Source organism: Eupeodes corollae, chromosome 2 (genome assembly GCF_945859685.1).
Source record: "Eupeodes corollae chromosome 2, idEupCoro1.1, whole genome shotgun sequence".
NCBI lineage: Eukaryota > Metazoa > Arthropoda > Insecta > Diptera > Syrphidae > Eupeodes > Eupeodes corollae.
The window spans coordinates 135,400,722-135,424,147 of record NC_079148.1 but is presented as its reverse complement, the minus strand read 5'-3'; the positions used below and the strand labels follow the sequence as shown (position 1 = coordinate 135,424,147).

The following is a 23,426-nucleotide window of genomic DNA, read 5'->3' as shown; positions in this document are numbered from 1 at the left end:
CACATACGGTCATTGAATTTATCGAGCAAAAAAGTGGCACCATCTGATTGAAACCACATATCGTCCACATCTTCCAATTCGAGCCATAAAAAGTTCCTTTCCATTCACAGTAACTGCATTTAGCCTTTGTTTAAATAAAAAAAAACGGCTCGATGATGTAACCATCCCATAAACCGCACCAAACTTTGTCACTCTTTGTGGGTGCATTAGTTTTTGGACAATAACTCTTATTAATTATCATTATATTGTACCAATTTTACGCACATTTGGACTTAAACTATAACAACCCTTTATTTGTGCTTTTCAAAATCATCATACAATTTTTTGTTAAAATCTATGTTTTGTTTTATTGATTCCTTAAAAACACCTTTTTTGGTTGCCTTGATCATTTTTAAAAGACCCGATTTAAATTTATGAAAACCTAATGCTTTAAAAAGAATCATTTCGTTTGTGGGACAGAAAGAAAAAGTTCTTAAAACCTTATAAGAGCTAGTTAATGAGAAATAAACTCGAATTCCAAGTTTAATTTAAAATTCGAAACTCAAATCGTTTCAAGTTAATGTTAAAGAATTCTTGAGTCTCTCTTACAAAAAATACGATATCATTGAATAAATAAACAAAAAAAAAACACTAGGCTAAAGAAAGTATAGTTTTTATTTGAATCCAAAATTCATAAACAATTAAATGTTATCTCCAATTGAATTGACACAGTCAAATTAAAATTACAAAAACAAAATCACCACTTCAAGTCCTCGTTCTATATTTTGTAATAAAAATTGCATAGTTTTATAGAAATCCATGCAATTCTTTTTGCAAAATTTGTTGTACTTCAAAAAAAAAATCCGACTAAAAAAGTCAAAAAGCAAAAATACAACTCAAAACGTATTAAACTGGGTCATTGCTCATTTAACCAGAACCAGAAAGAGAGCTCCATAAGTAAATTTCCAAAATAAATTTGCAATAATTTTATTTTTGCATTAAACAAAATACAAAATAAAAAAAATCAGTTGAATCAGCACACATCAAAACTACTAGAAGGGAAGACGTTGGGGGGGGGGGGGAGCGGTAGATATGCCATTACACCGGCAAAGTGGCACACGATATTATATTTTATTAATAAACTACCTGATTGCAAAGCCAATATCATCACCACTCAACACAGCTCAACTCAATTCAACTCAACCTCACCTGGTCTGATTAAAATGTCTCTACTATACTCGTAATATACTTAGGTAGGTACTGTAGTAGTACATGCCTACCATTAACTGGAGGTTCAAGTATAGAGGGGCTATGTGTCTCTAATAGAGTCGGTGTCGTCTCCTTGGGCTGAAAGTAGTTCAATTTAATTGATTTTGTTGTGAAAATTAATTAGTTTGCCAAAATATCAAAAAATCCCAATATAATCCTCGGAAGCAAAAAAGGTAAAGAGAACAATCAAGACGTAGAAAACAAAAAAGTACGAGACGACGCGACGTGGACTACGAACGCACGACGTCAATAGAAAGCTTTCTTTGCTCTTGAAAAAAATAAATACAAACTTATTAATCCGGTTCTATGTGACTCGAAAACGTGCCCGCTTCTATGAAAACAACATATTTTCAACTGAATATTGTTATTTTGTTGTAAATAAAAATGCTAATTGTTTGAACTGATACAAAACATTTGTGACTGTCCAACGACGACGTCGACGTTGATAGACAATTTGAATATAAAATAATTAAAAGTGTATCCACTATACTATCAAAAGTAATTATATTGTTTACAGTTTATTATAGTGAAACGCTTCTGTAGCAAAGTTATTTATTTATAATTATATTATTGTTGTTGTTGACGGCCGCTGAATTCGCTGAATAGCTGAAATAACCAGCGATATCTATGTTTTTAAAACAAGGAAGTTTATTCCAATTAATATTGTAAATTGTAAATTTAATGTAAAATTGGTTCTAACAACAAATAACTAATTCATATCTCTCTTTTGATTCAATATATAAACATTCTCACAAAAATATAGTACATCATATTATTCTTGAGAATGGAGAACTTGTTTGTATTTGTTTGTGAATTTGTTAATCGTGATGTGGTTTTAACATTGAAGATAAACATATTTCAATGCTGTCAGTTAAATAATTAACATTTATGTGTTTTGTACATCCAAAGAAACTTGTAAATATAAAATTTATCAGTTGGTGGAGTCTGATTCTAATTTCAAATCAAAATGGTAAGATACCAAGACTTAGACTTACATTGATTACATAAATTTAATCCCATTATTTTTACTGTGTGTGATTGATAAGTAACATGTAAATAACACTTCAGGTCACTTAAATGTATCAATTGCTTTGTACCATCATTTGAAAAAGCTTTTCTATTCAGCTTTGTCTTTAAAACAAATTTGATACTTTTGTTAAAACCATGTAGTGCCCGTGGCATGATGGTTGGTGCGTAGGACTGTCATGCTCAAGGTCTTGGATTCCACGGTTACTGCATTTTGCGGGTTATTGGTAAATCCTCCAAGAGTAATTCTTGTCTTGTTTTATCGAAGCTTTAAAAACACTGTTTTTGGTTGTCTTAAACATTTTTAAAGAGCCCTTTTTTAAAAACCTGGTGTGATAGAAAATTTATAAGACGCGATTCAAATTCAGGACCACCTTATGCTGCCTCTACGAAGAATGCTGCCTCTTGCGAGGAATTGACAAATCCTCCAAGAAGAATTCTTGTCATGAAAAGTGCTTTCTCAAATTAGCCTTTCGAATTCCCTATACAAACTATAGAGGATCCCCTCCATTCCTCAAATGACTGAGACACACTAATAGTTGCAAGTTTACGTATACCTTTAACTCATCTATCAACACTGAAAAATGATTTTTTTAAACTTTTAAGTTGTCCAAAATTCAAATCTTGCCTTACATTTTTTTTATCACATCAATTTTTTAAAATATGCCTCTTTAAAAATGTTTAAAACAATTTAAATTGGTGCAAAGATTAAGTTAAACTCAACACAGTTCTTAACAAAAAATTTGTATGTTTCCAAACCTTGAGCTTAATGTTACAATGGTTTATAGTTTTTTTTTGAAAAAGAAGTTTGAAAAAACTCAACATAAATTTTGAAAACAGCACTGGATTTATTCAAGTGACCGAGAGTGTAAGATTTCAAAGATTAAGTAGTGGCTTTGAGCTTCCTCATGAGCACATGATAGTGATTATTTTTTATTTCTAATTAAAAAAATGTTTTTAAAAAAACTTGGATCGCCTTCTGAAGCGTTACCAGCTTATCTAATATTTAACTCATGAAGGTTTTAAATTCAGCTACAATCTTTTAAAGATAACTCATCTTATGTTTTCTATTTAAGGTTTCATTTTATTTAAATTTACATCTTGATTTTTTTGACATTACCCAACCTTACCTACTGACTTAAGGTGGCGCTGCAGTCCAGGCGGACCTGGGCCTCAACCAACATTGTATCTATAGCAAGCTCAGTCTCTAGCTAGATATTTAAAGTTTCGCACACCAAGTTAGTTGAGATCCTTATGGCTGAAACACATACACGCTTCAGCTTCGGCATCGTCTGCGTTACGTTAGGCCTGCTTCAAGGTTGCTTTGAATGACATTTCTATTATTTCATCCCTCCAAAGAGCAAATATTTTGTTTGTTGACATTTTTTTACAGCTGATGAGCTGTCAGACAAAGCAAATGTTCAGATAATTGAACTAGAGCTTCCGTTTGGAGTCACATTACGTTCCATTACGTTCTTTTCCTTACGATTGTCAAACGAAACGTGAGGTCGAAGCTTCATTGTGATAGCATGCATTGAATTCCTATGGCTGAACTCGTAAACGTCAGGCGAAGCCGAAGCTAAAGCGTGTTTATGTTTCAGCCATCACCCACCTGTGTGCCCCACCTGAGTCGCGGTCTTTCTCTACTGCACCGTCCCTCGGGATTGGATTCGAACACCTTCCGGGCTGGAGCGTTGATGTTCATTCGCTCTACATGACCCAGCCATCTAAACTGTTGGACTTTAATTCTTTTAACAAGGTCAGTGTCGCTGTAAAGCCCGTACAGTTCGTCCTTGTATCTTCTAATCCACACTCCATCTATGCAGACGGCACCAAAAATCACCCGAAGAATTTTTCTATCGAAGGATCCTAAGACACTCTCATCTTTCTTTGACAGGGTGCAGGCCTCAGCGCCATATATGAGAACCGGGATGATTAGTGTCTTATAGATGGTGATTTTAGATGCTCGAGAGGGAACTTTACTACTCAATTGCCTTCTAAGTCCAAAGAAGCAGTGATTTGCAAGAGTTAATCTTCGTTTGATTTCAGCGCTGGTGTCGTTGTCTGAATTGATAGCGGTGCCTTGGTAGACCTACCTCAAAGTTATAGGCGTCCATAGTGAAGTTTTGTCCGAAACGTCGTCGTTAAATGTCCTTTTTTGATGACAGCATATGTTGGTCATATATTGGTCTTGCCCTCATTGACCACTAAACCCATCTTCTTAGCTTTCGTCCTAATGGTCAAAAAGCTCCACTGACATCACTCTCTGATCTTCCAATTATGCCAATATCATTGGGGTATTAGAGTAATTGGATGGACCTTTGGAAGATTGTGCCTCCAGTGTTGACAGTTGAGTTTTTGACAATTCTTTTGATGTTGAAGAAGTCGCATGACAGTGCATCACCTTGTCCACCTTTTTTTGACATCAAATGCATCGGTAAGATCTTTACCGACCTTAATAGAGCAACGTGCATTCTCCATCGTCATTCTGCACTAACAGATACGTTTGACGGGGATGCCAAAACTAGACATTACTCTGTAGAGCTCTTCCCTGTAGATGCTGTCCTACTTAACCAAGCCTAGTCCATCCTAATTTCTTTCTCCATTTTGTACCTACATATGTATCGAAGGAATTGTAAATATTTCAAAACTTTAGGAGTCGATTGAGGCCTCTGAAACCTTGAATTTTAAAAAAAATCCCAACAAAGGAAGCATGTTCTCATATACATTTTGTCTCTCTAACTCTCACTCCTTTAAATAAAATTATCAAATGCATAATTAGAAAACATCAGTTATTTTATTTTTTAAATATTTAGTTCCTTCCTTATCTTACCCTTTCTTATAATCCTTCCTCTATTCCACTATTCTAAAAAAAAACAATGTAAATAATTTTCATAATTAAAACAAAGGAAAGAAAAACAAAATCAAACTAAAACAAACCTCCCAAATATACATACTTAATTCTTTAGAACCGACAAAATGTTGGAACGCCAACTTATGGTCTTTCTTCGGGGTTTTCTCTTATTAACTTGGACTCACCTTTATCAATTAAGAAAGCTCAGGTAAATTTTTGTAGATTGCAGACTCTTTACTACTCATAAAATTATAGTAATAGTAAATATTTGCTTTATTTATTATGAACAAATTAAGAAATAAACAAAACTCTCTTCTTTTTTCTGTTGGCTCTCTTTGTCTTTTGTATAAATTATTTTATTTATTGTTTCTAAATTGTTTTAGTGTTTTTTTGTTTTGTTTTATGATTTTTTCTGTTTCTCTCTTTCTTTTTGTTTTCTTTTCATTTGTGTTCTTGTTATTGGCTCCTTTTTTTCACACAAATAATTATTTAAAAAAAAATAAAAATGAAAAATAAATTTGGTGATTTTTTTCATTTTACTTTTGCCAAATTAGTTTTTAACTCGCTCTTAGTTTTTCTATTAAAACATTCGACTTGTAGGTTACACCGCATTCACCCGAATTCATTCCAACGCGAATAAATTCATCGCCAAATTTTTACTCACCATATCAACCGATGCTAAGCAATGGCGTCGTTGGCAACACTGGATTGTGTGGAAATGGAAATTCTGGCCAAAATCAGGCCCCAACAACGCCGGTATCGGTGAAAACGAATGCCAACCCGATTTCGGGACTACAGAAGAGCGTTATAGCTGCTGCTGTACAAAAACATCAACAACACCAACAACAACAACAGCAACAACAACAGCAGCAGCAACAACAGCAACATCTACAACAACAAATCCTTCATAAGTCACAATCACAACAGCAGCCGCAATCGCATGCAGCGGTACCAAATCTTGTTAAAAGTGTAGCTGCTAATCCAATCGCAGTTACAAAAGCACCGACCGCAACACAAACGTTTGCGATGACTACCCCTCTGAAGCAGCGTCATTCGCCCTCCAGTGTTGGTGAGAAATCACCTCCACGGATATCGCCGCATGGGTCACCTATTCCGAATACACTCTCCGCCAATGTACACCAGGTAAAGAATTTCCTATAAAATTAAAAACACAATTTGTAATAAAAATATAATTTACAGGAAAATGTTGGTGGAACGATATATTTTTACCCGACTGCCAATCACTCTTCCAGCCAAAATAGTAGCTCGGTAAGTAGTGACACTGTCGTGGCACATGCCCCAACCGTTGTGCCCGGAGGAGGTGCAACAATTACTCCCTCTCCAGCCGTACTTTACACCGGGCATGTTTATCCGGGACCCTCGTCGAATGTCATTGGCATGCAGCCGAAAACACAATTGGAAACGGCATTCTTCATACCAGATGAGATGCGTTCCGATATCCTCACCCGCAATGAGATCTCTAATTTCATCTTGGACACAAGTGATGCAGCTAATTCGAATATCCCCCTCGAAGTGGACAACTACCATTCATTGTATCCCTTGGAGCCACCACAAATGCATACCAAGATGACAATGCCCACATCCACCTACAAGGCAACACACATTACAACTGGAATTAAGTACACCCTGAGAAGACTTCATGGTGAGTTCATGCTGATTGGTGATTGTTTGAATTCTTCAAAATCGTATTCTATGTTTTCTATATTTCGATTCTATTCTGCTCTCCAATTCACTTCAAATCAAATCAAACTACTTACTATCTTAATCGCTCCATCCTCCCTTCTTTTGACATCCTTTATTTTTTCCAACTCTCCCACTCTTGTTTTTCTCTTCTTTTCTCTTTTTGTTTTTTTATTTTATGTCACTGTCACTCTGTTGTCTTTGGGTTTGAAATTGGCCTGGTTCACAGAATTAAGGGCTTTTTGTCATTTGATACCTTCTTAATCTAGGTTTTCGTCTGCAATCGACTAAATGTATGGCAGTCGTTGAAATGTGGAAGAAACTACAGCACTCAAACGTTGTCCAGCTCCGAGAGGTCTTTACGACAAAAGCATTTGGTGATAGTTGTAAGAATTTTTCTATTTACTTTTTATTTCTAACATTCCCAAAAATGTCTTTTTTAAAAATGTGTCTTATTTTTGTGTATTGTTTTTATAGCATTAGTATTAGTTTATGATTATCATCCAGGATCACAGACTCTCTTGTCGAAGTTTTTCACGCCAGCAGCCGAAAAAAACGGATACTCAGATCCATTCCCCGGCGAAGCGAGACCTTTTAGGTAAAGTGTTGAGTGTAAAATCTGTAAAATCTATAATGACACAAATTTTAAAAAAATCAATCAATCCATAAAAATAAATGAACAGTCATAAAAGCAATCTGCAAAGAACCACCAATGGACCACTGCTGCCTGAGGCGACAATATGGGCAATTATAATGCAATTAACAGCTGGATTACGTGCTGTTCATCAAGCTGGACTCGCTTGCAGGTACTTTTGTTTAAGGGGGCAGATAATTTAATCATAAATACTAATGTACCTTTTTTTTAATTTTTCTTAGAGTCATAGACCCAACGAAAATAATTGTTACTGGTAAAAGGGTGCGTTTTAGTTTTCCCGGGATCACAGACATTGCTACATTTGATCCAAATGCAACAAATCAATTGGCTGTTGCTAACATGCACCAACAGGTGAGTTCGTAAAAAGATTACACACTGGTATACTCAGTCACTTTTCCAATAAGATTTTTATGACCTAAATTCAAATTCGACTTCAAAATAACTTTATCAAGTCAGGGGTTTGAGATATTACTATTTTAAAATTTAAAGACTTTGAGGCTTTCTAAATGGATAAACCTTTTTTAAATAATATTCGTAATAGGTTTCTAAATTGATAAACCGTGTCTTCATATTTCACTTGTTTTACATAAATCTTAAGGAAACACTGAATCATTTATATTTAAACCGATTGTAACAGAAAAGACAAAACGGTTTGAAATTAATTCTTGTTCTCTTTACGAATCTGTCGTCCTAAATTTATTGAACAAACATATACAGTACCGAGCAAAAAAAATGCAACCGAAAAAGTTGGTACAATCTTTAGCAAGAACTAAGTCATTTTAGATTATAATACTTTGAAATTTAGCATAAAATGTTCAAATTAATTTTTTTCTTTAAACAGATTTGAATTTTACCCAATCTTACTCCATGAAAATAGTAATTGTAAAAAATGTTCCTAAACTTGGATTTTACGTCAAGCAAAAAAAATGCAAATTCGTGGAAAATTTTAAAAATAACGGATTTATTCATCTTTTTTGAAGAAATTTTGTACTTAAATATTTTAATATTTTGTTGCGAAACCTTTATTGGCAATAACGGCGCGTAACCTTTTAGGCATTGAGTCAATCAACGACACCAAATAGCTCGCAGGTATTTGTTCCCATTCAGTCCTTATTTGTTCCATCAACTCGGTACAATTTGAATAATTTCGCTTTCTTATATCCCGATCTACATGATCCCATAAATTCTCTATGGGATTGAGGTCGGGAGATTGTGCTGGCCAGTTCAAAACATGAACCCTCTTCTCTTCTAAGAAGTTTCTTACCAAACGGCTGGTGTGTTTTGGGTCGTTGTCGTGCTGAAATAAGCTGCTTTCAGGCATATTCGTCCGCAAATGTGGAAGCATATGGTCTTCTAAAATGCCCTTATACATTTGGGCATTCATCCGGCCGCTTACTTGACAAATCGGGCCGACGCCTTGACGAGAAAATGAGCCTTTGAAAAAGCCAAACTACAAATTTGATTTCATGAATATTTTAAATTGCTTACCCCACACCATTACTGACCCTCCCCCATGTTTAATTGTTGGAACTTGATATCTAGGGCTGTACCTTTGTCCCGGGGGCCTTCGCACATACCTAATGCCATCTGACGAGAACAAGTTGAACTTGCTCTCATCACTCCATAAAACTTTTGTCCATTGCTCACTTGTCCAATGCATATGGCGCTTTGCAAAATCTAGCCGTTTCTTCCTATTGATGGAACTGATGTATGGTTTTCTAGCTGGTCGTCTTGCATACAGTTTTGACTCCACTAATCGTCGCCTAACTGTGTGTACCCCTACGTTAACATCAAAATGTTCATTCAAGTCCTGAGTAACTTCCACTGCAGTTTTAAAGGGATTAACTTTAAGCTGTCTTATGATCTCACGATCTAATCTGGAAGTTGTTTTGCGTGGACGGCCACTTCCCACTTTGCGATTAATATCCCCTTGTTCCCGATATCGGGATATAATACGCGATATTGTTGATGTTGCTACACAAAACTCCAAAGCGATATCCTGCATTAATCTTCCGTTGTTAGCAGCGTTAATTATTGCTTTCTTGCATCCAATCGATAGTTGCTTCTATTAATTGCATATTCTAATTAATTGAAACCAAAGAATACATTTTATGTACCTACCTTCCTAGTCATATTTGCCATTTGCATTTTTTTCGCTCTCAGTAAAATTATGTTTTTCTAACTAAATGTAAATTTGCAAACACTAGAGAGAGACCAATTACATATTGCTATTATAAACAGAATGCCTACACAATGGGTACACATATCCGAAACGGAAAAACAAAATTTTACCGTTACGAAAGATAAAGCAATAATAATTGATTTTGGTATGACTGTTTGCATTTTTTTTGCTCGCTACTGTACGTAAACATAAAATTTGAACCGTCTTATTTAATAGAATTAGATAAACAGATGATTAGTTATACAGTGCATTAAAATTTATGTAGGCTCTATGTAACGTTGCGAAAATTCACATTTACAAAAAATTCTGCTATAAATATTAGTTATACTCGTGCAAAGCTTATGTCAAATTTATGTCTATTGCCAAGTTATGAAAAACTACTAAGGCTATAATAGTTGTTTTGGCATTTTCTAAGGAGCACCTCATACGCCAAAGCATCTTTCCACCGTGTTACGAGTAGGTATTTTATTTCAGCATCCGTTCGAAGATTCAAAACGGAGGTAAAGAGGATATTGGTACAAGGGTCCCCACCATCCCCAAGCAGACGACCGTTGAACTCCCCATCATGAAATCTTTGTTTAATTCTGCTTTCGCTAAAAACTCGTGAATCGTGAGTGCTGCCTCTCCAGCCGCAAACAATGTCATTCATTTTTAGGCATGCGTGGCATACTACTTGGATATGCAACGAGTAGTACCCTTTTCTGTTTAAATAAATAGTTCTGGCCTGATGTTCCACATACTTTTGTGATCCTTATGTGGGTACAGTCAATGGCCCCAACCATCTTTGGAAACTCCCGTATTTGAGAGAACTTGTTGACATTTTAATGAACAAACGTTTTGTATTTTGTTTAAATTCTTCATTTCTTAGGTTCATTGGGCTGAACAATTTTTTATAAACTTTCCGCCTTCTCGGAGTTGGTAAACCGCGATTTAAATTATTAAAATCATTTGTAAACGAGTTTAAATGAAAAGGCATTATTGTTTTCTTTTTAATTTCAATAATGTAGGCTCTATGCAACCTCAAAACAGGTTCAGCTTATTATGGGAGTATGCAACCTTGCATAAGTTTTATAAATAGCATTTTTGCGTTTAGAGGCTTTATGTAGGTTCTATACAGCGTTTTTAAATTAAACTGTAAATATCTAAGCTCCTGCACCATGAAAGCATTTAATTGAAGCTCTTTCAACATTTTGACACAGTCAATTTTTTTTATAAGATGGAAATCTTCAAAATACTCTCCTTAATCGGTACCGAGTAATGTAGTAGATCCACCGGATAATCAGGACCTATGTATAAAAGATCGACAATTCATTCTTCTTTCCTAATTTGTAATTCACTTACAAGTTACAAGGTTTCATTTGTTTTTTGTTCATAACATTATTTTTTCATTTATTTATTGTATTGGTCCTAAGACACTTCCTTGTGGTACACCGTCTTTAGTTTTCATAATTTCGGAGTAATTTTGGTATTACCGTACTTTAAAGAGTCGGTTCGTAACATATGAATTCACTATTTCGTAAGCAGTGCGGCTTAGACTGTCCCTATGCAGTATGTTCTCGAATCTCAAGTGTCAAAACTTATCAAAAGCAACATATCAAAATATCTCAACATTCATAAATCCGCTGGTCCGGATGGTATCCCCGATATACATCTGATTAATTATCAGCTTAGGAAGTCTCTTGAGGAACGGAAGCTTCTTAATGACCGGCAAAAGGGCTTTCGTAGCAATAGGTCCATTGGTGATCTCAAGGTTCATCTCACCGAACAGTGGAACAGATCTTTACATCGTTTTGGAGAAAGTAATATTATTGCACTTGATATTTAGAAGGCATTTGATAAAGCCTGGCATCTTGTTCTTTTATCAAAAATGCGTGCTTTTGGTATTGACGAACGTTTTCCTCGTTGGATTAGACATTTTTTTTTTGAACCGCTCAATTCAAGTTCTTTTAGACGGATTCAAGTCTGAAACCAATAAAACAAATACTTGTGTGCCTCAGGGCTCCGTTTTGTCTCCTCATTTTTATAAATGATCTCCTGTCTGCTACTTCTAATCCAATACATTGTTTCGCGGACGATAGCACTCTTAGATTTTTATATTCGTTTCCAGACTCACAAAACCTCCTCTTCGGAAGTGGAACTGCAACGGCAAAATATGATAAGCTCATTAAATTGCAGCATTGTACAATGGGGAATAAAAAACCGTGTGAAATGTAATGCTTCGAAAACCCAATGCTGTCTTGTATCGTTTAAGCGAGATATACCCTCCTTGCCACTATCTATTAGTGGCACTTGTACCAACGAAACTGAAAATCTAGACATCCTTGGAATGTGCATGGAGCGATCACATACGCGATGACGCCAAAAATACCGCAAGATGTCTAAGTGCAAGCAATTTTTCTCTCCGTCTGATCTGGCTACAATCTTCGAAACCTATGTAAGTCCGAAACTAGAATACAACTCACTCTCGTCTCTGGTCTGGTGCTTCAGTACCGTATTTAAGCCTCTTGCACAGTATTCAAAGAAGAGGTTTTAAATTGATTGGTGACATGAACATCATCAACTCGATAAAGTCACTAAAGTTTCTTGTCTCACGCTTTTTCCCGTTATTTTAACGGACTTAAATAGCCAGTTGCATTTCTCCCCTTAAACAATTTAACCGTAATACCCGCGCTTATAGAAATGCCCATCAGTTTACCCTTCAGCCCAACTTCGGCCGTACTATGAAGTACAGAGATACATTTTTTGCCGTACTATGCGAATGTGGAATGCCTTCCCAAGCTCTATCTTTCCCTATCATTGCAATGTTCAGGAATTCAAAATCAATGTACACCGACCTATCCAACTCTTCCTTCTTTTCCTAATGCCCACAATGTGTCTTTTGCATATTAAATGTATACAAAACCTTTTTAGTGTGCGCTGTTTATAAAAAAAGAAGCTGTGATGCGACCCACACTGATAATTTCACAATAATTTTAATGTTTGAAAAGCTATTTGAGTCGCAAGTAAATTTTTACCAAGTTTTGGTATTGTTTTTTTGTTAGGTTTTTATTTTTTGTAAAAAAAAACTAAATTAGATTTTTCTCAAAATTTTACTGAATGTTGACAATAATATTTGTTTAATAAATAAAAGTAGTTTTAAGCTAATATCTCAAAGCTTTGAAAAGATGTTTGAGTCGAAAATTAATGTTTACCAACTTTTATTAATTTTTTGTTTAGGTTTTTATTTTTTGTAAAAAACAGTCAATTCAGTTTTTCTCAAAATTTTTCGGAATGTTGAATTATAAGTTGTGATTTGAATTTCGGACAACTTAATCCTTGAAAAATGAATTGTTTTGGTTTTATCTTGTTAGTATCTTGCCGACCATTGTTAAGACATAATTCAGTCTGAAGGGTCCTGGTATGAAATAAATTTGTCAATATTGGTTTTACAGAATTGAAAAACAAAAAAATTAAGTCTATTCCTTTTACTTTTAGAACTCTGCTACTTACTGTCAATCTAATTTATGTATCTATAAGCTTTTTATATGAACATTTATATAATATTGCAGGAGGACCTCACAGCTCTTGGCCGACTAGTTCTAGCACTCGCCTGTAGATGTTTACAATCTGTTCAAAGAGAAAGTGTACAAAACAGCATCGATTTGGTTTCCAGACATTATTCGTCCGACTTAAGAAACTTTATAGTGTTCGTTTTATTCACAAAATAATACAAAATTTTAAACAAATATTTATTAAAATGGTTAAATTCTTAGATATTTATTCACAACCACACAAAGACGCTCAGTGACTGATTTGATGCCAATGATTGGTGCTCGTTTCTACACACAATTGGATGCATTACAGAGCCAGTGTGATATGCAAGAGGATGAATTATCTAAAGAAATGGAAAATGGTCGCCTCTATAGGATATTGGTTAAATTAAATTGCATTAATGAGAGACCAGAGTAAGTTAATATTTTTTTTCTTCAGATTCTTCTTTGCAAACATTATTTTAATGAATTTTCTTTTATTTCAGCTTCAATTTGGATTGTACATGGTCAGAGACTGGTGATAGATATATGTTAAAGCTATTCCGTGATTATTTATTTCATTCCATCACCGAAGATGGTCGACCATGGTTAGATCACGCACATATTGTTCAGTGTCTAAATAAATTAGACGCTGGTTCATTGGAAAAAGTAAGTAATAAACAAAAATATTGTTTATTTGTAGTAAAATAGTTTAGAAAATATTTTCACTTTTTGAAGGTTTAAAATGTCTAAATTATTCAAAAGCTAGAACCACGAAAACCAATTAAGTTAGTCTCCTTTCTAAAGTAAAACTTCTTTTAATTTGTATGTTTGATTAATATTTTGCCATTAAACAAAACACAAACATTTAATTTTCAGGTCCAATTGATGTCTCGAGATGAGCAATCCGTTCTCATTGTCACTTACGTTGAACTCAAGAACTGTCTTGAGAATTCATTTGCCGAATTGGTGGCTCAAGCAGCCACATAATAAATGCTTCCCAAATTATACATCACTCCCGAAAAACAACAAAATTCTCCCTCTCCCCTTCCCCTTCAAATTTAAGAACCAAAAGCAAATTTATGATAATTTCAAAAACAACAACAAAAGTTATATAAGCTAAAAAGTGTATTAAAATTTAAAAAAAAAAGTCAATGCAATATTATCTCCAGGAAAATCCAATCCCAAAAAAAAAATAAAAACAGGAATGCAGAAAAAAACAAAACTATTTTTACAAAAACATGTTAAATTTCTGTCTGTCAAAAACGCGTTAAAAACTTATTAAAAAAAAAACAACATCAACAGAACACAAATAAATTGTCTCTTCCTATTTTGATATCCAAAACAAAAAATTGTAAACAGAAAAAAAAGTATTTTTACACGAAACAAAAATTTAACAAATTTTTATAAAAAAAAAAAAAAAACAAATGTATCATGAAGAGATCAGCAAGCAGGAGTGGAATTATTCTCAGAGCGCCTCAGCCTCTCTTCTCTCTAATATTCCATCTTGACAGAAAACAAATTGAAATACATTAAAAATAGCAGAAGGCTCGTGTTAAAAATTCGTTTGCTGAATAATGCGCTCAAAATTTCTCCAGCTCCTATTTTTTTTTTAATGATTCTCTCTTTAAGACTTAACGAGCTAAATAAAACCACACTATTTTTTGAATGTTAAAACAATTAAAAATGTAATAAAACTTGTTGATCTATTTTGCCTGCAGTAAGATAAAACTGAAACAAAAATAAATACAAACTTTAAGCAAGAGAAAAAAAAAACATGTTTACATCTTAAACGAGAAAATTATTATTGTAATTATTAAAACAAAAACCACCTTTACGCGCATTAATATAAATTAAGAACAGGGCCCTCTAAAATTATGTATTCCAAAGAAAATGAAACTTAACCTTCTACTTTTGTTTGTTTGTAAAGCATTTTTATGTTAAGAATTGTAATTTTTCTTTTAATTTCAAACTAGTTCCAACTCAAAATCTATTTAGTCATGAAGAATAAACATAAAACAAAAATTATATTTTATATTGTTTGAAATTTGTGTCATTAAAAAATGTTTACATGCGCTAGAGTTTATTTTATTCTAATTGAAACATTGTAAAGAGCAAGAAGTTTTGTTAAGGTGTCCAAAGTAGTTATTATTAAACTCTTCTCCTTGTTGTTTATTTTTCTATTTTTTAAAATTTAGAATGTACAAATATCAAATTGTAAAAAAAAACTTTAATTTTTTAAGAATTTCTGATTTTTGAAACATCATTATCAATGCTAATTTTAACTTTTTTAAAGTTTATCAATTTTACCAATTTTATTATAAATTCTTTTAAATGAAAACACTGGCGTAAAATTAAAAGTAAGCTGATATTAGAAGACATAGGTTTACTAGTTTTAAGGAAAACTAAACTATTAAACTATTTTTTATTTTTTACTTTTTAAACAGTAACAAAAAATAATGAAAGAGAGGAAAATGTTTGGATATGATTTCAGAAGAACAAAAGTAAGAGCTTTTCAATAATTTACAATCGCTGTTTTTCAATCCCAATTGAAAAATTCAAAGTAGTAATTTGATCATTTCAGCTCAACCAACTTACTCCTCTTATAATCAACTTTCAGGGGATGGATTCAAAGAGTTGTTTTCGGCTGATGCACTACACAACTCCTTCTAACCAAACGAACTAAAATCAAATTTAAAATCCATTTAGGTGGCCCCTTTAAAGTTATGGTTAGAGAATATGAAATGCCTGTGGGGTAAGGTTTCCCAAGCTGGAGAACTTTTTTTAAAATGAAATTAATGAATGCTTAACACTACAAATTTTATGAATTTAAATTCATCCTTATTACTTTTGTTGTTTTTTTTTTTCAAAACGACAAGCTCTAGAAGCGAAATATGGTGTTCTCTTCAAACTTCATCCTTTTTTCCAATTTAGTGAAAATAGTTTAACTGGAAGGTCAACTGTCGCCTCCAGAAACGCGTGTTTTCTTTTGTTAGTCGTTTTGATTCAATGACTACCGCGATAAGGATTATTCAGCCCTATCATGAATTCCATTGTAATCGGAAATTTTTACGAATCCCTAAAAACTGTATCATGAAATCCGTTCGTAGTGGAAAATCTCATACAATTTTGCATTACGTACGGATTTCATGATACAGTTTTTCGAGATTCGTACAAATTTCCGATTATGATGGAATTCATGATAGGGCTGCGGCGGTGTATCGTTTGTGAAAACAAATTTGTACGCTCTTTAAAGTTGTTCTGTAAAATGTAATACACTTTAGAGGGTGTACTACACGCTCTTTTTCTTGTTTCGGAGTATGTTGTGTTTAAAGGAGAAGATGCAAATGAGCAGAAACAAATTTTCATCAAAACATCTCCATTTGCTAGTTCTATGTCAATTGAAATTAAATCTGACAATATTAAGGCCTTTTTCACACAAAACATTTCGTAAAAGACAAATTCATATTGCCAATCAAATTTTGAACATTGGAAACATAAACGATAATCAAAATGTCCCTTTGAAGCAAATCAGTATTGGGATATAAATTTTTAGGGAATTTTTTTGTGTCGGGGCATTATTATTTACAGTTAACAATTCCCGAAAATATTTCGATGGAAACGAAACCCCTAACTTATATGACAAAGGTATCCAGGGAAATTTTTGTTTAGATATTTGACGACCATATTGAGTTACTAAAAAAGCCGACGGAAAACTATACTTCGACTAATCACAATCATATTCTGAATAGTCAATAAAATAGTGATTTAAAGCAGACGTTAGGGAAATTACTTCTGTTATGGTACAAACAACAATCCGAATAAGTCTTCTAAAGGCCTCAGAAATATTTCTTTTCTTTAGATTCTTGGTATCACCAGTGAGTAAACTCTATTCCACATACTTATTTTTTCCTTCGCTAAGCTCATACCTAGCAACTACTCAGACATAGCATTAACCTTCTAGAAATCGGAAGCTATACTCATAATTTAAATTGTAGCTTTTCAATGTTGCTTAATTCAAAAAATCATGTATTTTCATATAAATGATGGATCCCAGGGAGTTCCAAAACTTTCGTTGATTTTTAATCTTTACGATGCACAAACGGACCGTTTTCCGTTTGTCTAATTTAAAATTAAATTTGTAAGTGACAATAGTGAATTAAGGGGGTAATCCCATGGTACGGCCTGTATTTTAAGGAATTTTTAGGATTTTTTTAAGACCAGTAAATAGATACAACTTTATTAAGTTTAGTTTCATTTATTAGCATATACCGCGTTTACAAGGAGAATTGAATCAGGATTTAGCGCCATGAATCGAATCGAAAATTTGTTTGTAAACCTGAATCCCCCGATTCAGGGAATCGAATTATTGGTGTGTGAGGTTTTGCTTGTGTGCGTACGATAAGTTTTTTGCATCTTGTTTGTTCTAAGAAAAAATACTCCATTTAAATGGAGTATTTTTGGTTCGAAGCTGAATTAAATTTTTCGCTCGTCTTTTTGTTGAGAGCATTGTTATAAAATTTAGAATTTATTTCACGTAGCAGTACACACACAAATAAAACCCAAATGTCATTTTGATTCCATTTAAATTCGATTCCTCGATTCAGTGGCACCATATACCTGGATCGAAATCTCAATTCGAATCTATTTGATTCCTCGATCTCCTCTTGTAACCAGGGTAATAGTTGGACAGTATAAATATAAAATTTTAATTAAAAATATTGTAAAGAACACGAGTTACACCGGTGAGAAGAACTTCACCTCGAAAAAATGGGCTCGCACTTCCTCCACGATTCCGGCTTATCTAAAACAAAAAAAAAATAAACGGCGTTCTAATCTGTAAGCCTAGATGCAAGGAATGAACTATCATCAAATGAATATACCAAAATTGGACTTTTGGGAGACATTCGAAAAAAAGTCACGAATTGTGCGTTTCTTTTTTTTTTTTGCTATAAAAAAATCGAAATTTTTGGAATTTTTGCTTGTCGATAGTTCATTCCATTTGTTTACATGTGCTAAGTCCGACCCAAACAAATTTCAAGTCATTCGGTCAAGCCGTTTTTTGATATACGATGGAGGAAAGTTTGAAAAACACAGTTTTGAGAAGAACTCGTTTAAAGTTTCAAGTCCTCTTAACTATGAAAATATCGATTTACATTTCAATCGGCGATGCCTGGTTCATAGAGTATTCCTTCTTCTTTTTCTTGAAACTCTTTCAAAGCAGATTTTTCAGCTCTTAAATCAATTCTGGCTTGTTTAAACGCATCACTTATGCGCCGCTCAGAACGTGAGATTCGCTTTTCATCACGTTTCTCCACATAAGTATGGGTACTTTCAAATTACCTTCAAAACCTTCATTAAAGATTTCCTGAATAACTATCTGTAAGTTTACCTGGTTTTTTTGCACCGACTCCTTTATTTGTTTTATCTTCTTTATCGTATCTTTAAAACAACTTCGAATTTTGAAAAATCCCTTGACTACCGTATTCTAGACATATTAAACTAGCAATTTATGAAACAAAAAATCGATTTCTTTAACCCATCACATGGGATGACCCCCTTAAGAGATGTTTCGTCTGCAAAAGGCTTTAAAAGTAACACTACAACGTTTTGTTGGAATATTACTTCCATTCAAAATGTTCTGATTGAGTCAATAATTAATGTTGCATTTTTTAAAACTAAGTCTTAATAATTTTTATATTTATACATTTTTAAAAATTTCATTTAATAAATTTGTATTTTTATTTTTGTATTCGATATTCTCGACTGAAAAATAAGATGGACTTAACTCAATTTCTCGAGAAATAGCATAGAATTACTTCTTTTTTTCTTATAAAAATTGGCCAACTACCAAATATTTTCTGTCTCAGATCTTTTGCGAGAAAATTGATGATTGGTATGAAAGTAGATTTCGTTTCTGAGAATTCTAATTAGTATATTAATATTTTATAAATCAGTTAACGAGTGTTTTAATCTATGTTTTATTTTAAACTTATGAGGAGAAGAGTTCGAAAAGAAAGAAATAATAATTATGGATGATCTCAAGTAATTTATCTAAAACCTTCTTAAACATTCAACTAAAATAAAACCTTGCATTTCAAATTTTATGAAAAAACAATTTGGTAAATAAAATGAAACAAAAACACAAACACAAAACAATAAATAATAGAAATTAAAAAAAATATAAAAGAGATTTATTCACATTTTTTGTGTTTCTTATATTTTATTTTAATTGGAGAAATGTGTGGATAAATTTTATCCCAAACTTATCCTTATTTTCTACAGATTTCCTAACAAAAATTGTTAAAAAATGTAAAGAAGAACAAACAAAAAAAACATACAATAAAATATATTTTGCTACATAAAATGAATTATATAAGTTTTGCTCAACGAAAGAAAGAAAAATGTAATAAAAAAATAAAACAAACAAAAATGTGATTTGGATTCGGGAATGTTTTTTAAAAAGAAATTTTATTGTTATAAAAACCAAATAGTATACAAAAAAGACAAAAATCTGAGTAAAAATTAGGAAAATCTATAGAAAATATTTTGGAGAAACTGCTGCAATTTTTGAAAGTACCGTCCAGTGTTGTGCTAATGTTATATTTAATGAGTTTTAAATCTTTTTACATTTTGTGTATAGAATATTTTTTCAAAACACACAAAAATGTTATTTACAAATAAGAAAAAGGAAATACAAATGGGACTCATATCAAATATCCTGTTATATTTATAGAAAAGAAAGTTTTATTAAACAAAAAAACACAAAAATTAAAATCCACACATTTATCTCCATAAATATCTCTTATAACCATGCAATATACAAAATATATATTTAATTTTCTTTTAAACAAAACAAAATAAAACTAAAAAAATATACAAATCAAATGGGAAGCAAATAAATTGTAAAACTATGATAGTAATTAGACTACAATGAAACAAGACACGAGTTCAAGAGTTCAAAATATGCGGAAAAAAAGTTGTTTAAACATTTAAAAAATAACGAAAACAAAAGTAAAACAAATTTAGTTAAAAAATTAGTTTAAGTTTATTATTTTTTTTATTAGCTTTAAGATTTTTTTTTAAGTATGGTTCTGATTTGAAAATTTAAAAAAAAGGGAAACAACAAAAACAGAATACAAAATATCGTACAAGCTGTGCAGCGAGAGATTCTTTTTTATTATTTTTATGATTTTTTTTAAAACTATTATTGTTAAGTTAAAAGAATGTTTTTTTTTTGTAATAATTTAAAAATTACGATAAGTTTGCTGTTAGGGAAAAATTCATTATTGTTTTCATTTAAATTCAACTTTGTAAAAAGAGAAAAAGAAGAAATATTTTGATTTAAAGAAAGACTATTCAGCCAAGTCAAGCCTGCAGTAAAAGAGAATGTTTGTTAGTATTTTTCTATTTAAGTAAAACAGAAAACGAAACCATGAGAAGAAAGAAACAATTTAATGTGATTTTTTTTTTTCAAAACAAAAACATACAAACAAATTCCAATTTTAATTTTGTTTCTTTAAAAAAAAAAAACATTTTTTCTTTGAGTAAAATAAAATAAAAATAAAAAAAAAAAAACAAACAAAAAAATTATAAAACTTGTAAAAATCCAAACAAAAAAATAAAAAAATGTGTGAAAAATAATTGTAAAAAAAAATAATAAAATCGACAAAATATTTTCAAAAAAAAAAAAACAAAATGCTTTTCACTTATATCAAGAGATTTTATAAAGTTTTTTAGAATTCGGCTGAAACCGTGTTTGAGTGTTTCACATTTCGATGGACTCTTAAAAAGTACTCAAATGATTTTCTTGAAATCAATTGGAGCTTTTATTTGTTTCAGAATTTTAGAACGAGGTGATTCAATAGCTTTATTCAATTTGTTTTTAATTCGATTACATTTCGATAGAAAGTCATGCAGAACCTAGCTGTAAAATCTTGTTAAAACGAATATAAAACAACAATGTTGGAATATATCGGTATCGCAATTCATCATGTTTATGAATTCTTCTTCGGATGTGGAACTGCAACGACAAAATATGATAAGCTCATTAAATTAAAACCTTAACAGCTTTTCAATGGAGAATAAAAAACAGCGTTGAATTAAGTGCTTCGAAAACCCAATACTTAGTCCAGTCAATTAACGAAAGAAATTGGCTTCACCTCAAAAACCAATTATTGACATTTACGACGTTCCAGGATGGAAAGGGTACATGCACTCAATACCAAAAGGCTTGTTTAGTGCAAAAACTAAAATCATTCCCTTTCCGTTCATAAACTCTCCACCGTCCGAATATATTGCTCTAATAAATTGTGTGATGAGTGGAAGTGACCTGCAAGAGTTAATGAGTTCTATATACGCCCAGGTTTCTGTTGAAAAGATACTGCAAGGAAAAGCTTTCGCTAGAGCAGTTCGTGTTTTAATACTAATACAGACATCTTAAGCTAATGTAATAATGGAACAAGTCGACATAAGCAACATTGCGTGGAATCAATAATACTGTACTTAGCAAATGGGTCCTAGGGCTGACTGCCATTCATGAAATCTTCTCATCACTCGAAGAATTCACTGGCGTTCTTTTTTCTTCTAGTGAGCAACATGAAGATTTTGGGGAGGCCCGTAAAATTTGATATAAAACAGACATTGCAAAGTTGTCAAATTGGTTTTAAAGCCATGTCAATAGCGAGTGGCATCGTTGGAGATGATAAAGTAAATTGCTACAATGCTTACTCTCTATGCATGCAGGCATTGAGCCATATATATTGGTCCAACGAGTTTTAGAAGTAAGAAGGGACATAACTATTGAATACTATAGTTTTTTTGTGGACAGTTATAGACAAGAAAAAATGCATAGGTACCATATTTTTTTTAGGAAATTTAATAAGCTTTCTTTTCGTTTACAAACTAAAACAAGTACAAACAAGATAATATCATATTTCTTTAAAAAAAAAAAGTAAAAAGCTTTAATTTTGTAGAAGATTACTTTTTGATACGACAAATAGTTTTCAAGATAAACCCGAAAAACCCGTATGTTTCTCTTCACTGCCGCTAGAGTTATTTTATAAACTATAACAGATACGAACAAAATAATGAATTCTTTTTGTTTTATAAAATTGAATGAGCTTTAATTTTATAGAACAAAATTTTTTGATACGACAAATAGTTTTCGAGATAAAAGTGAAAAACTGAAACAATTTCCATGTTTCTCTTAACTGCCACTAGAGCTCACGTCGGATTCTTAGTATCCCTTAGTAAGTATGCCAAGTTTCAAAACTGTTGCGATTTTTTTTTTTAGGTGAAAACCTTTATTAACTGGACTAACTGTGTTATATCGTTAAAGCCAGGGGGCAAGGGGGTATTTGCCATTATCAATGGATGACACTTGCATCAATGAGACTGAACAACCCGATATTCTGTTGTCTTATTTCGGTACCACATAATTCTTGAGGCCTTCTAAACTCAATGAAACTATTTTAAATTCTGAGTGATATATGTCCTAGATCGTTATACGGGGATTTTCCTGGGGAGGTCATAGGATTTTGAACTAGAGCAGGGTATGTACAGAGGAGGTTTCTTCCATGTCCAAACAGCTTCTGCAGATTTCATTTAAGAACACGTCTAATATCGACCTTATATGCAATCTGCTTGGATTTAAGATATCAAGCACCTTCAGCCTTTATGTCTATGTTCGTGGCATTACACGTTGTTAAGGTGTTCCACCTGATGTTGTTTTTTTTAATAACGTCTTGTTACAAAAGTAAAAGTACTGCACCATTGTTGGCGAGTTATTTGGTAAATTTAATACACTGTGAGATCGTGTAGTACTAAGAAAGAAATTAACAAAAATAAAAGTTGGCTCAATAGAACGAACAAAGTAGAATTTGGAACTGTTGAAGAATTTTAAACGGTTCCATCCCAATTGTTTATATTTCTGTGTCCGTAACCAACAAGTATTCTTCTTTAACTAAGCTTTCCAACTCATATGCAGTAAATCTCATTTCTGAGCTCTAGAAGCACTTTTATTCCATATCATTTAATTGGCTTAAGGGACAAGCCTGCCAACGCTATAATTAGTAGACCAAAATATCCATTCTCGTTTTTTTGGAAATTGGTAGTTTTACTAAATTATTTTTTTTCTCTGGGCTATCGGAAGAAGAAGGGAGCATGCGGTTATAGTCTCGCGTAACTAAAGCTAGAAAAGACAAAATTTGGCTATGATAAAATATTCTAGGAGAACGTTACTTTCTTCAT

The 23,426-nt window shown here is 32.5% G+C and overlaps 1 protein-coding gene across 10 annotated transcripts in view; it reads left to right on the top strand.

Moving 5' to 3' along the window:
• LOC129946703 (PAN2-PAN3 deadenylation complex subunit PAN3) overlaps positions 1 to 20,646 on the top strand; it is a 122,702-nt gene extending 102,056 nt beyond the window's left edge. For 3 of the 10 annotated variants that reach the window (XM_056056978.1, XM_056056977.1, XM_056056979.1), the window contains 11 exons: positions 5,244 to 5,336; positions 5,729 to 6,271; positions 6,329 to 6,791; positions 7,099 to 7,215; positions 7,307 to 7,427; positions 7,513 to 7,635; positions 7,706 to 7,835; positions 13,215 to 13,351; positions 13,419 to 13,610; positions 13,682 to 13,844; positions 14,055 to 20,646. In XM_056056978.1, coding sequence (XP_055912953.1) covers positions 5,244 to 5,336; positions 5,729 to 6,271; positions 6,329 to 6,791; positions 7,099 to 7,215; positions 7,307 to 7,427; positions 7,513 to 7,635; positions 7,706 to 7,835; positions 13,215 to 13,351; positions 13,419 to 13,610; positions 13,682 to 13,844; positions 14,055 to 14,165 — 2,193 coding nt within the window. In that variant the 3' untranslated portion in view covers positions 14,166 to 20,646. Of the gene's footprint in view, positions 1 to 2,070; positions 2,219 to 5,243; positions 5,337 to 5,700; positions 6,272 to 6,328; positions 6,792 to 7,098; positions 7,216 to 7,306; positions 7,428 to 7,512; positions 7,636 to 7,705; positions 7,836 to 13,214; positions 13,352 to 13,418; positions 13,611 to 13,681; positions 13,845 to 14,054 lie in introns of those variants that run through there. The other 7 variants (XM_056056980.1, XM_056056982.1, XM_056056981.1 and 4 more) reach the window with 6 other exon arrangements.
• The last annotated feature ends 2,780 nt before the right edge of the window (positions 20,647 to 23,426 follow it).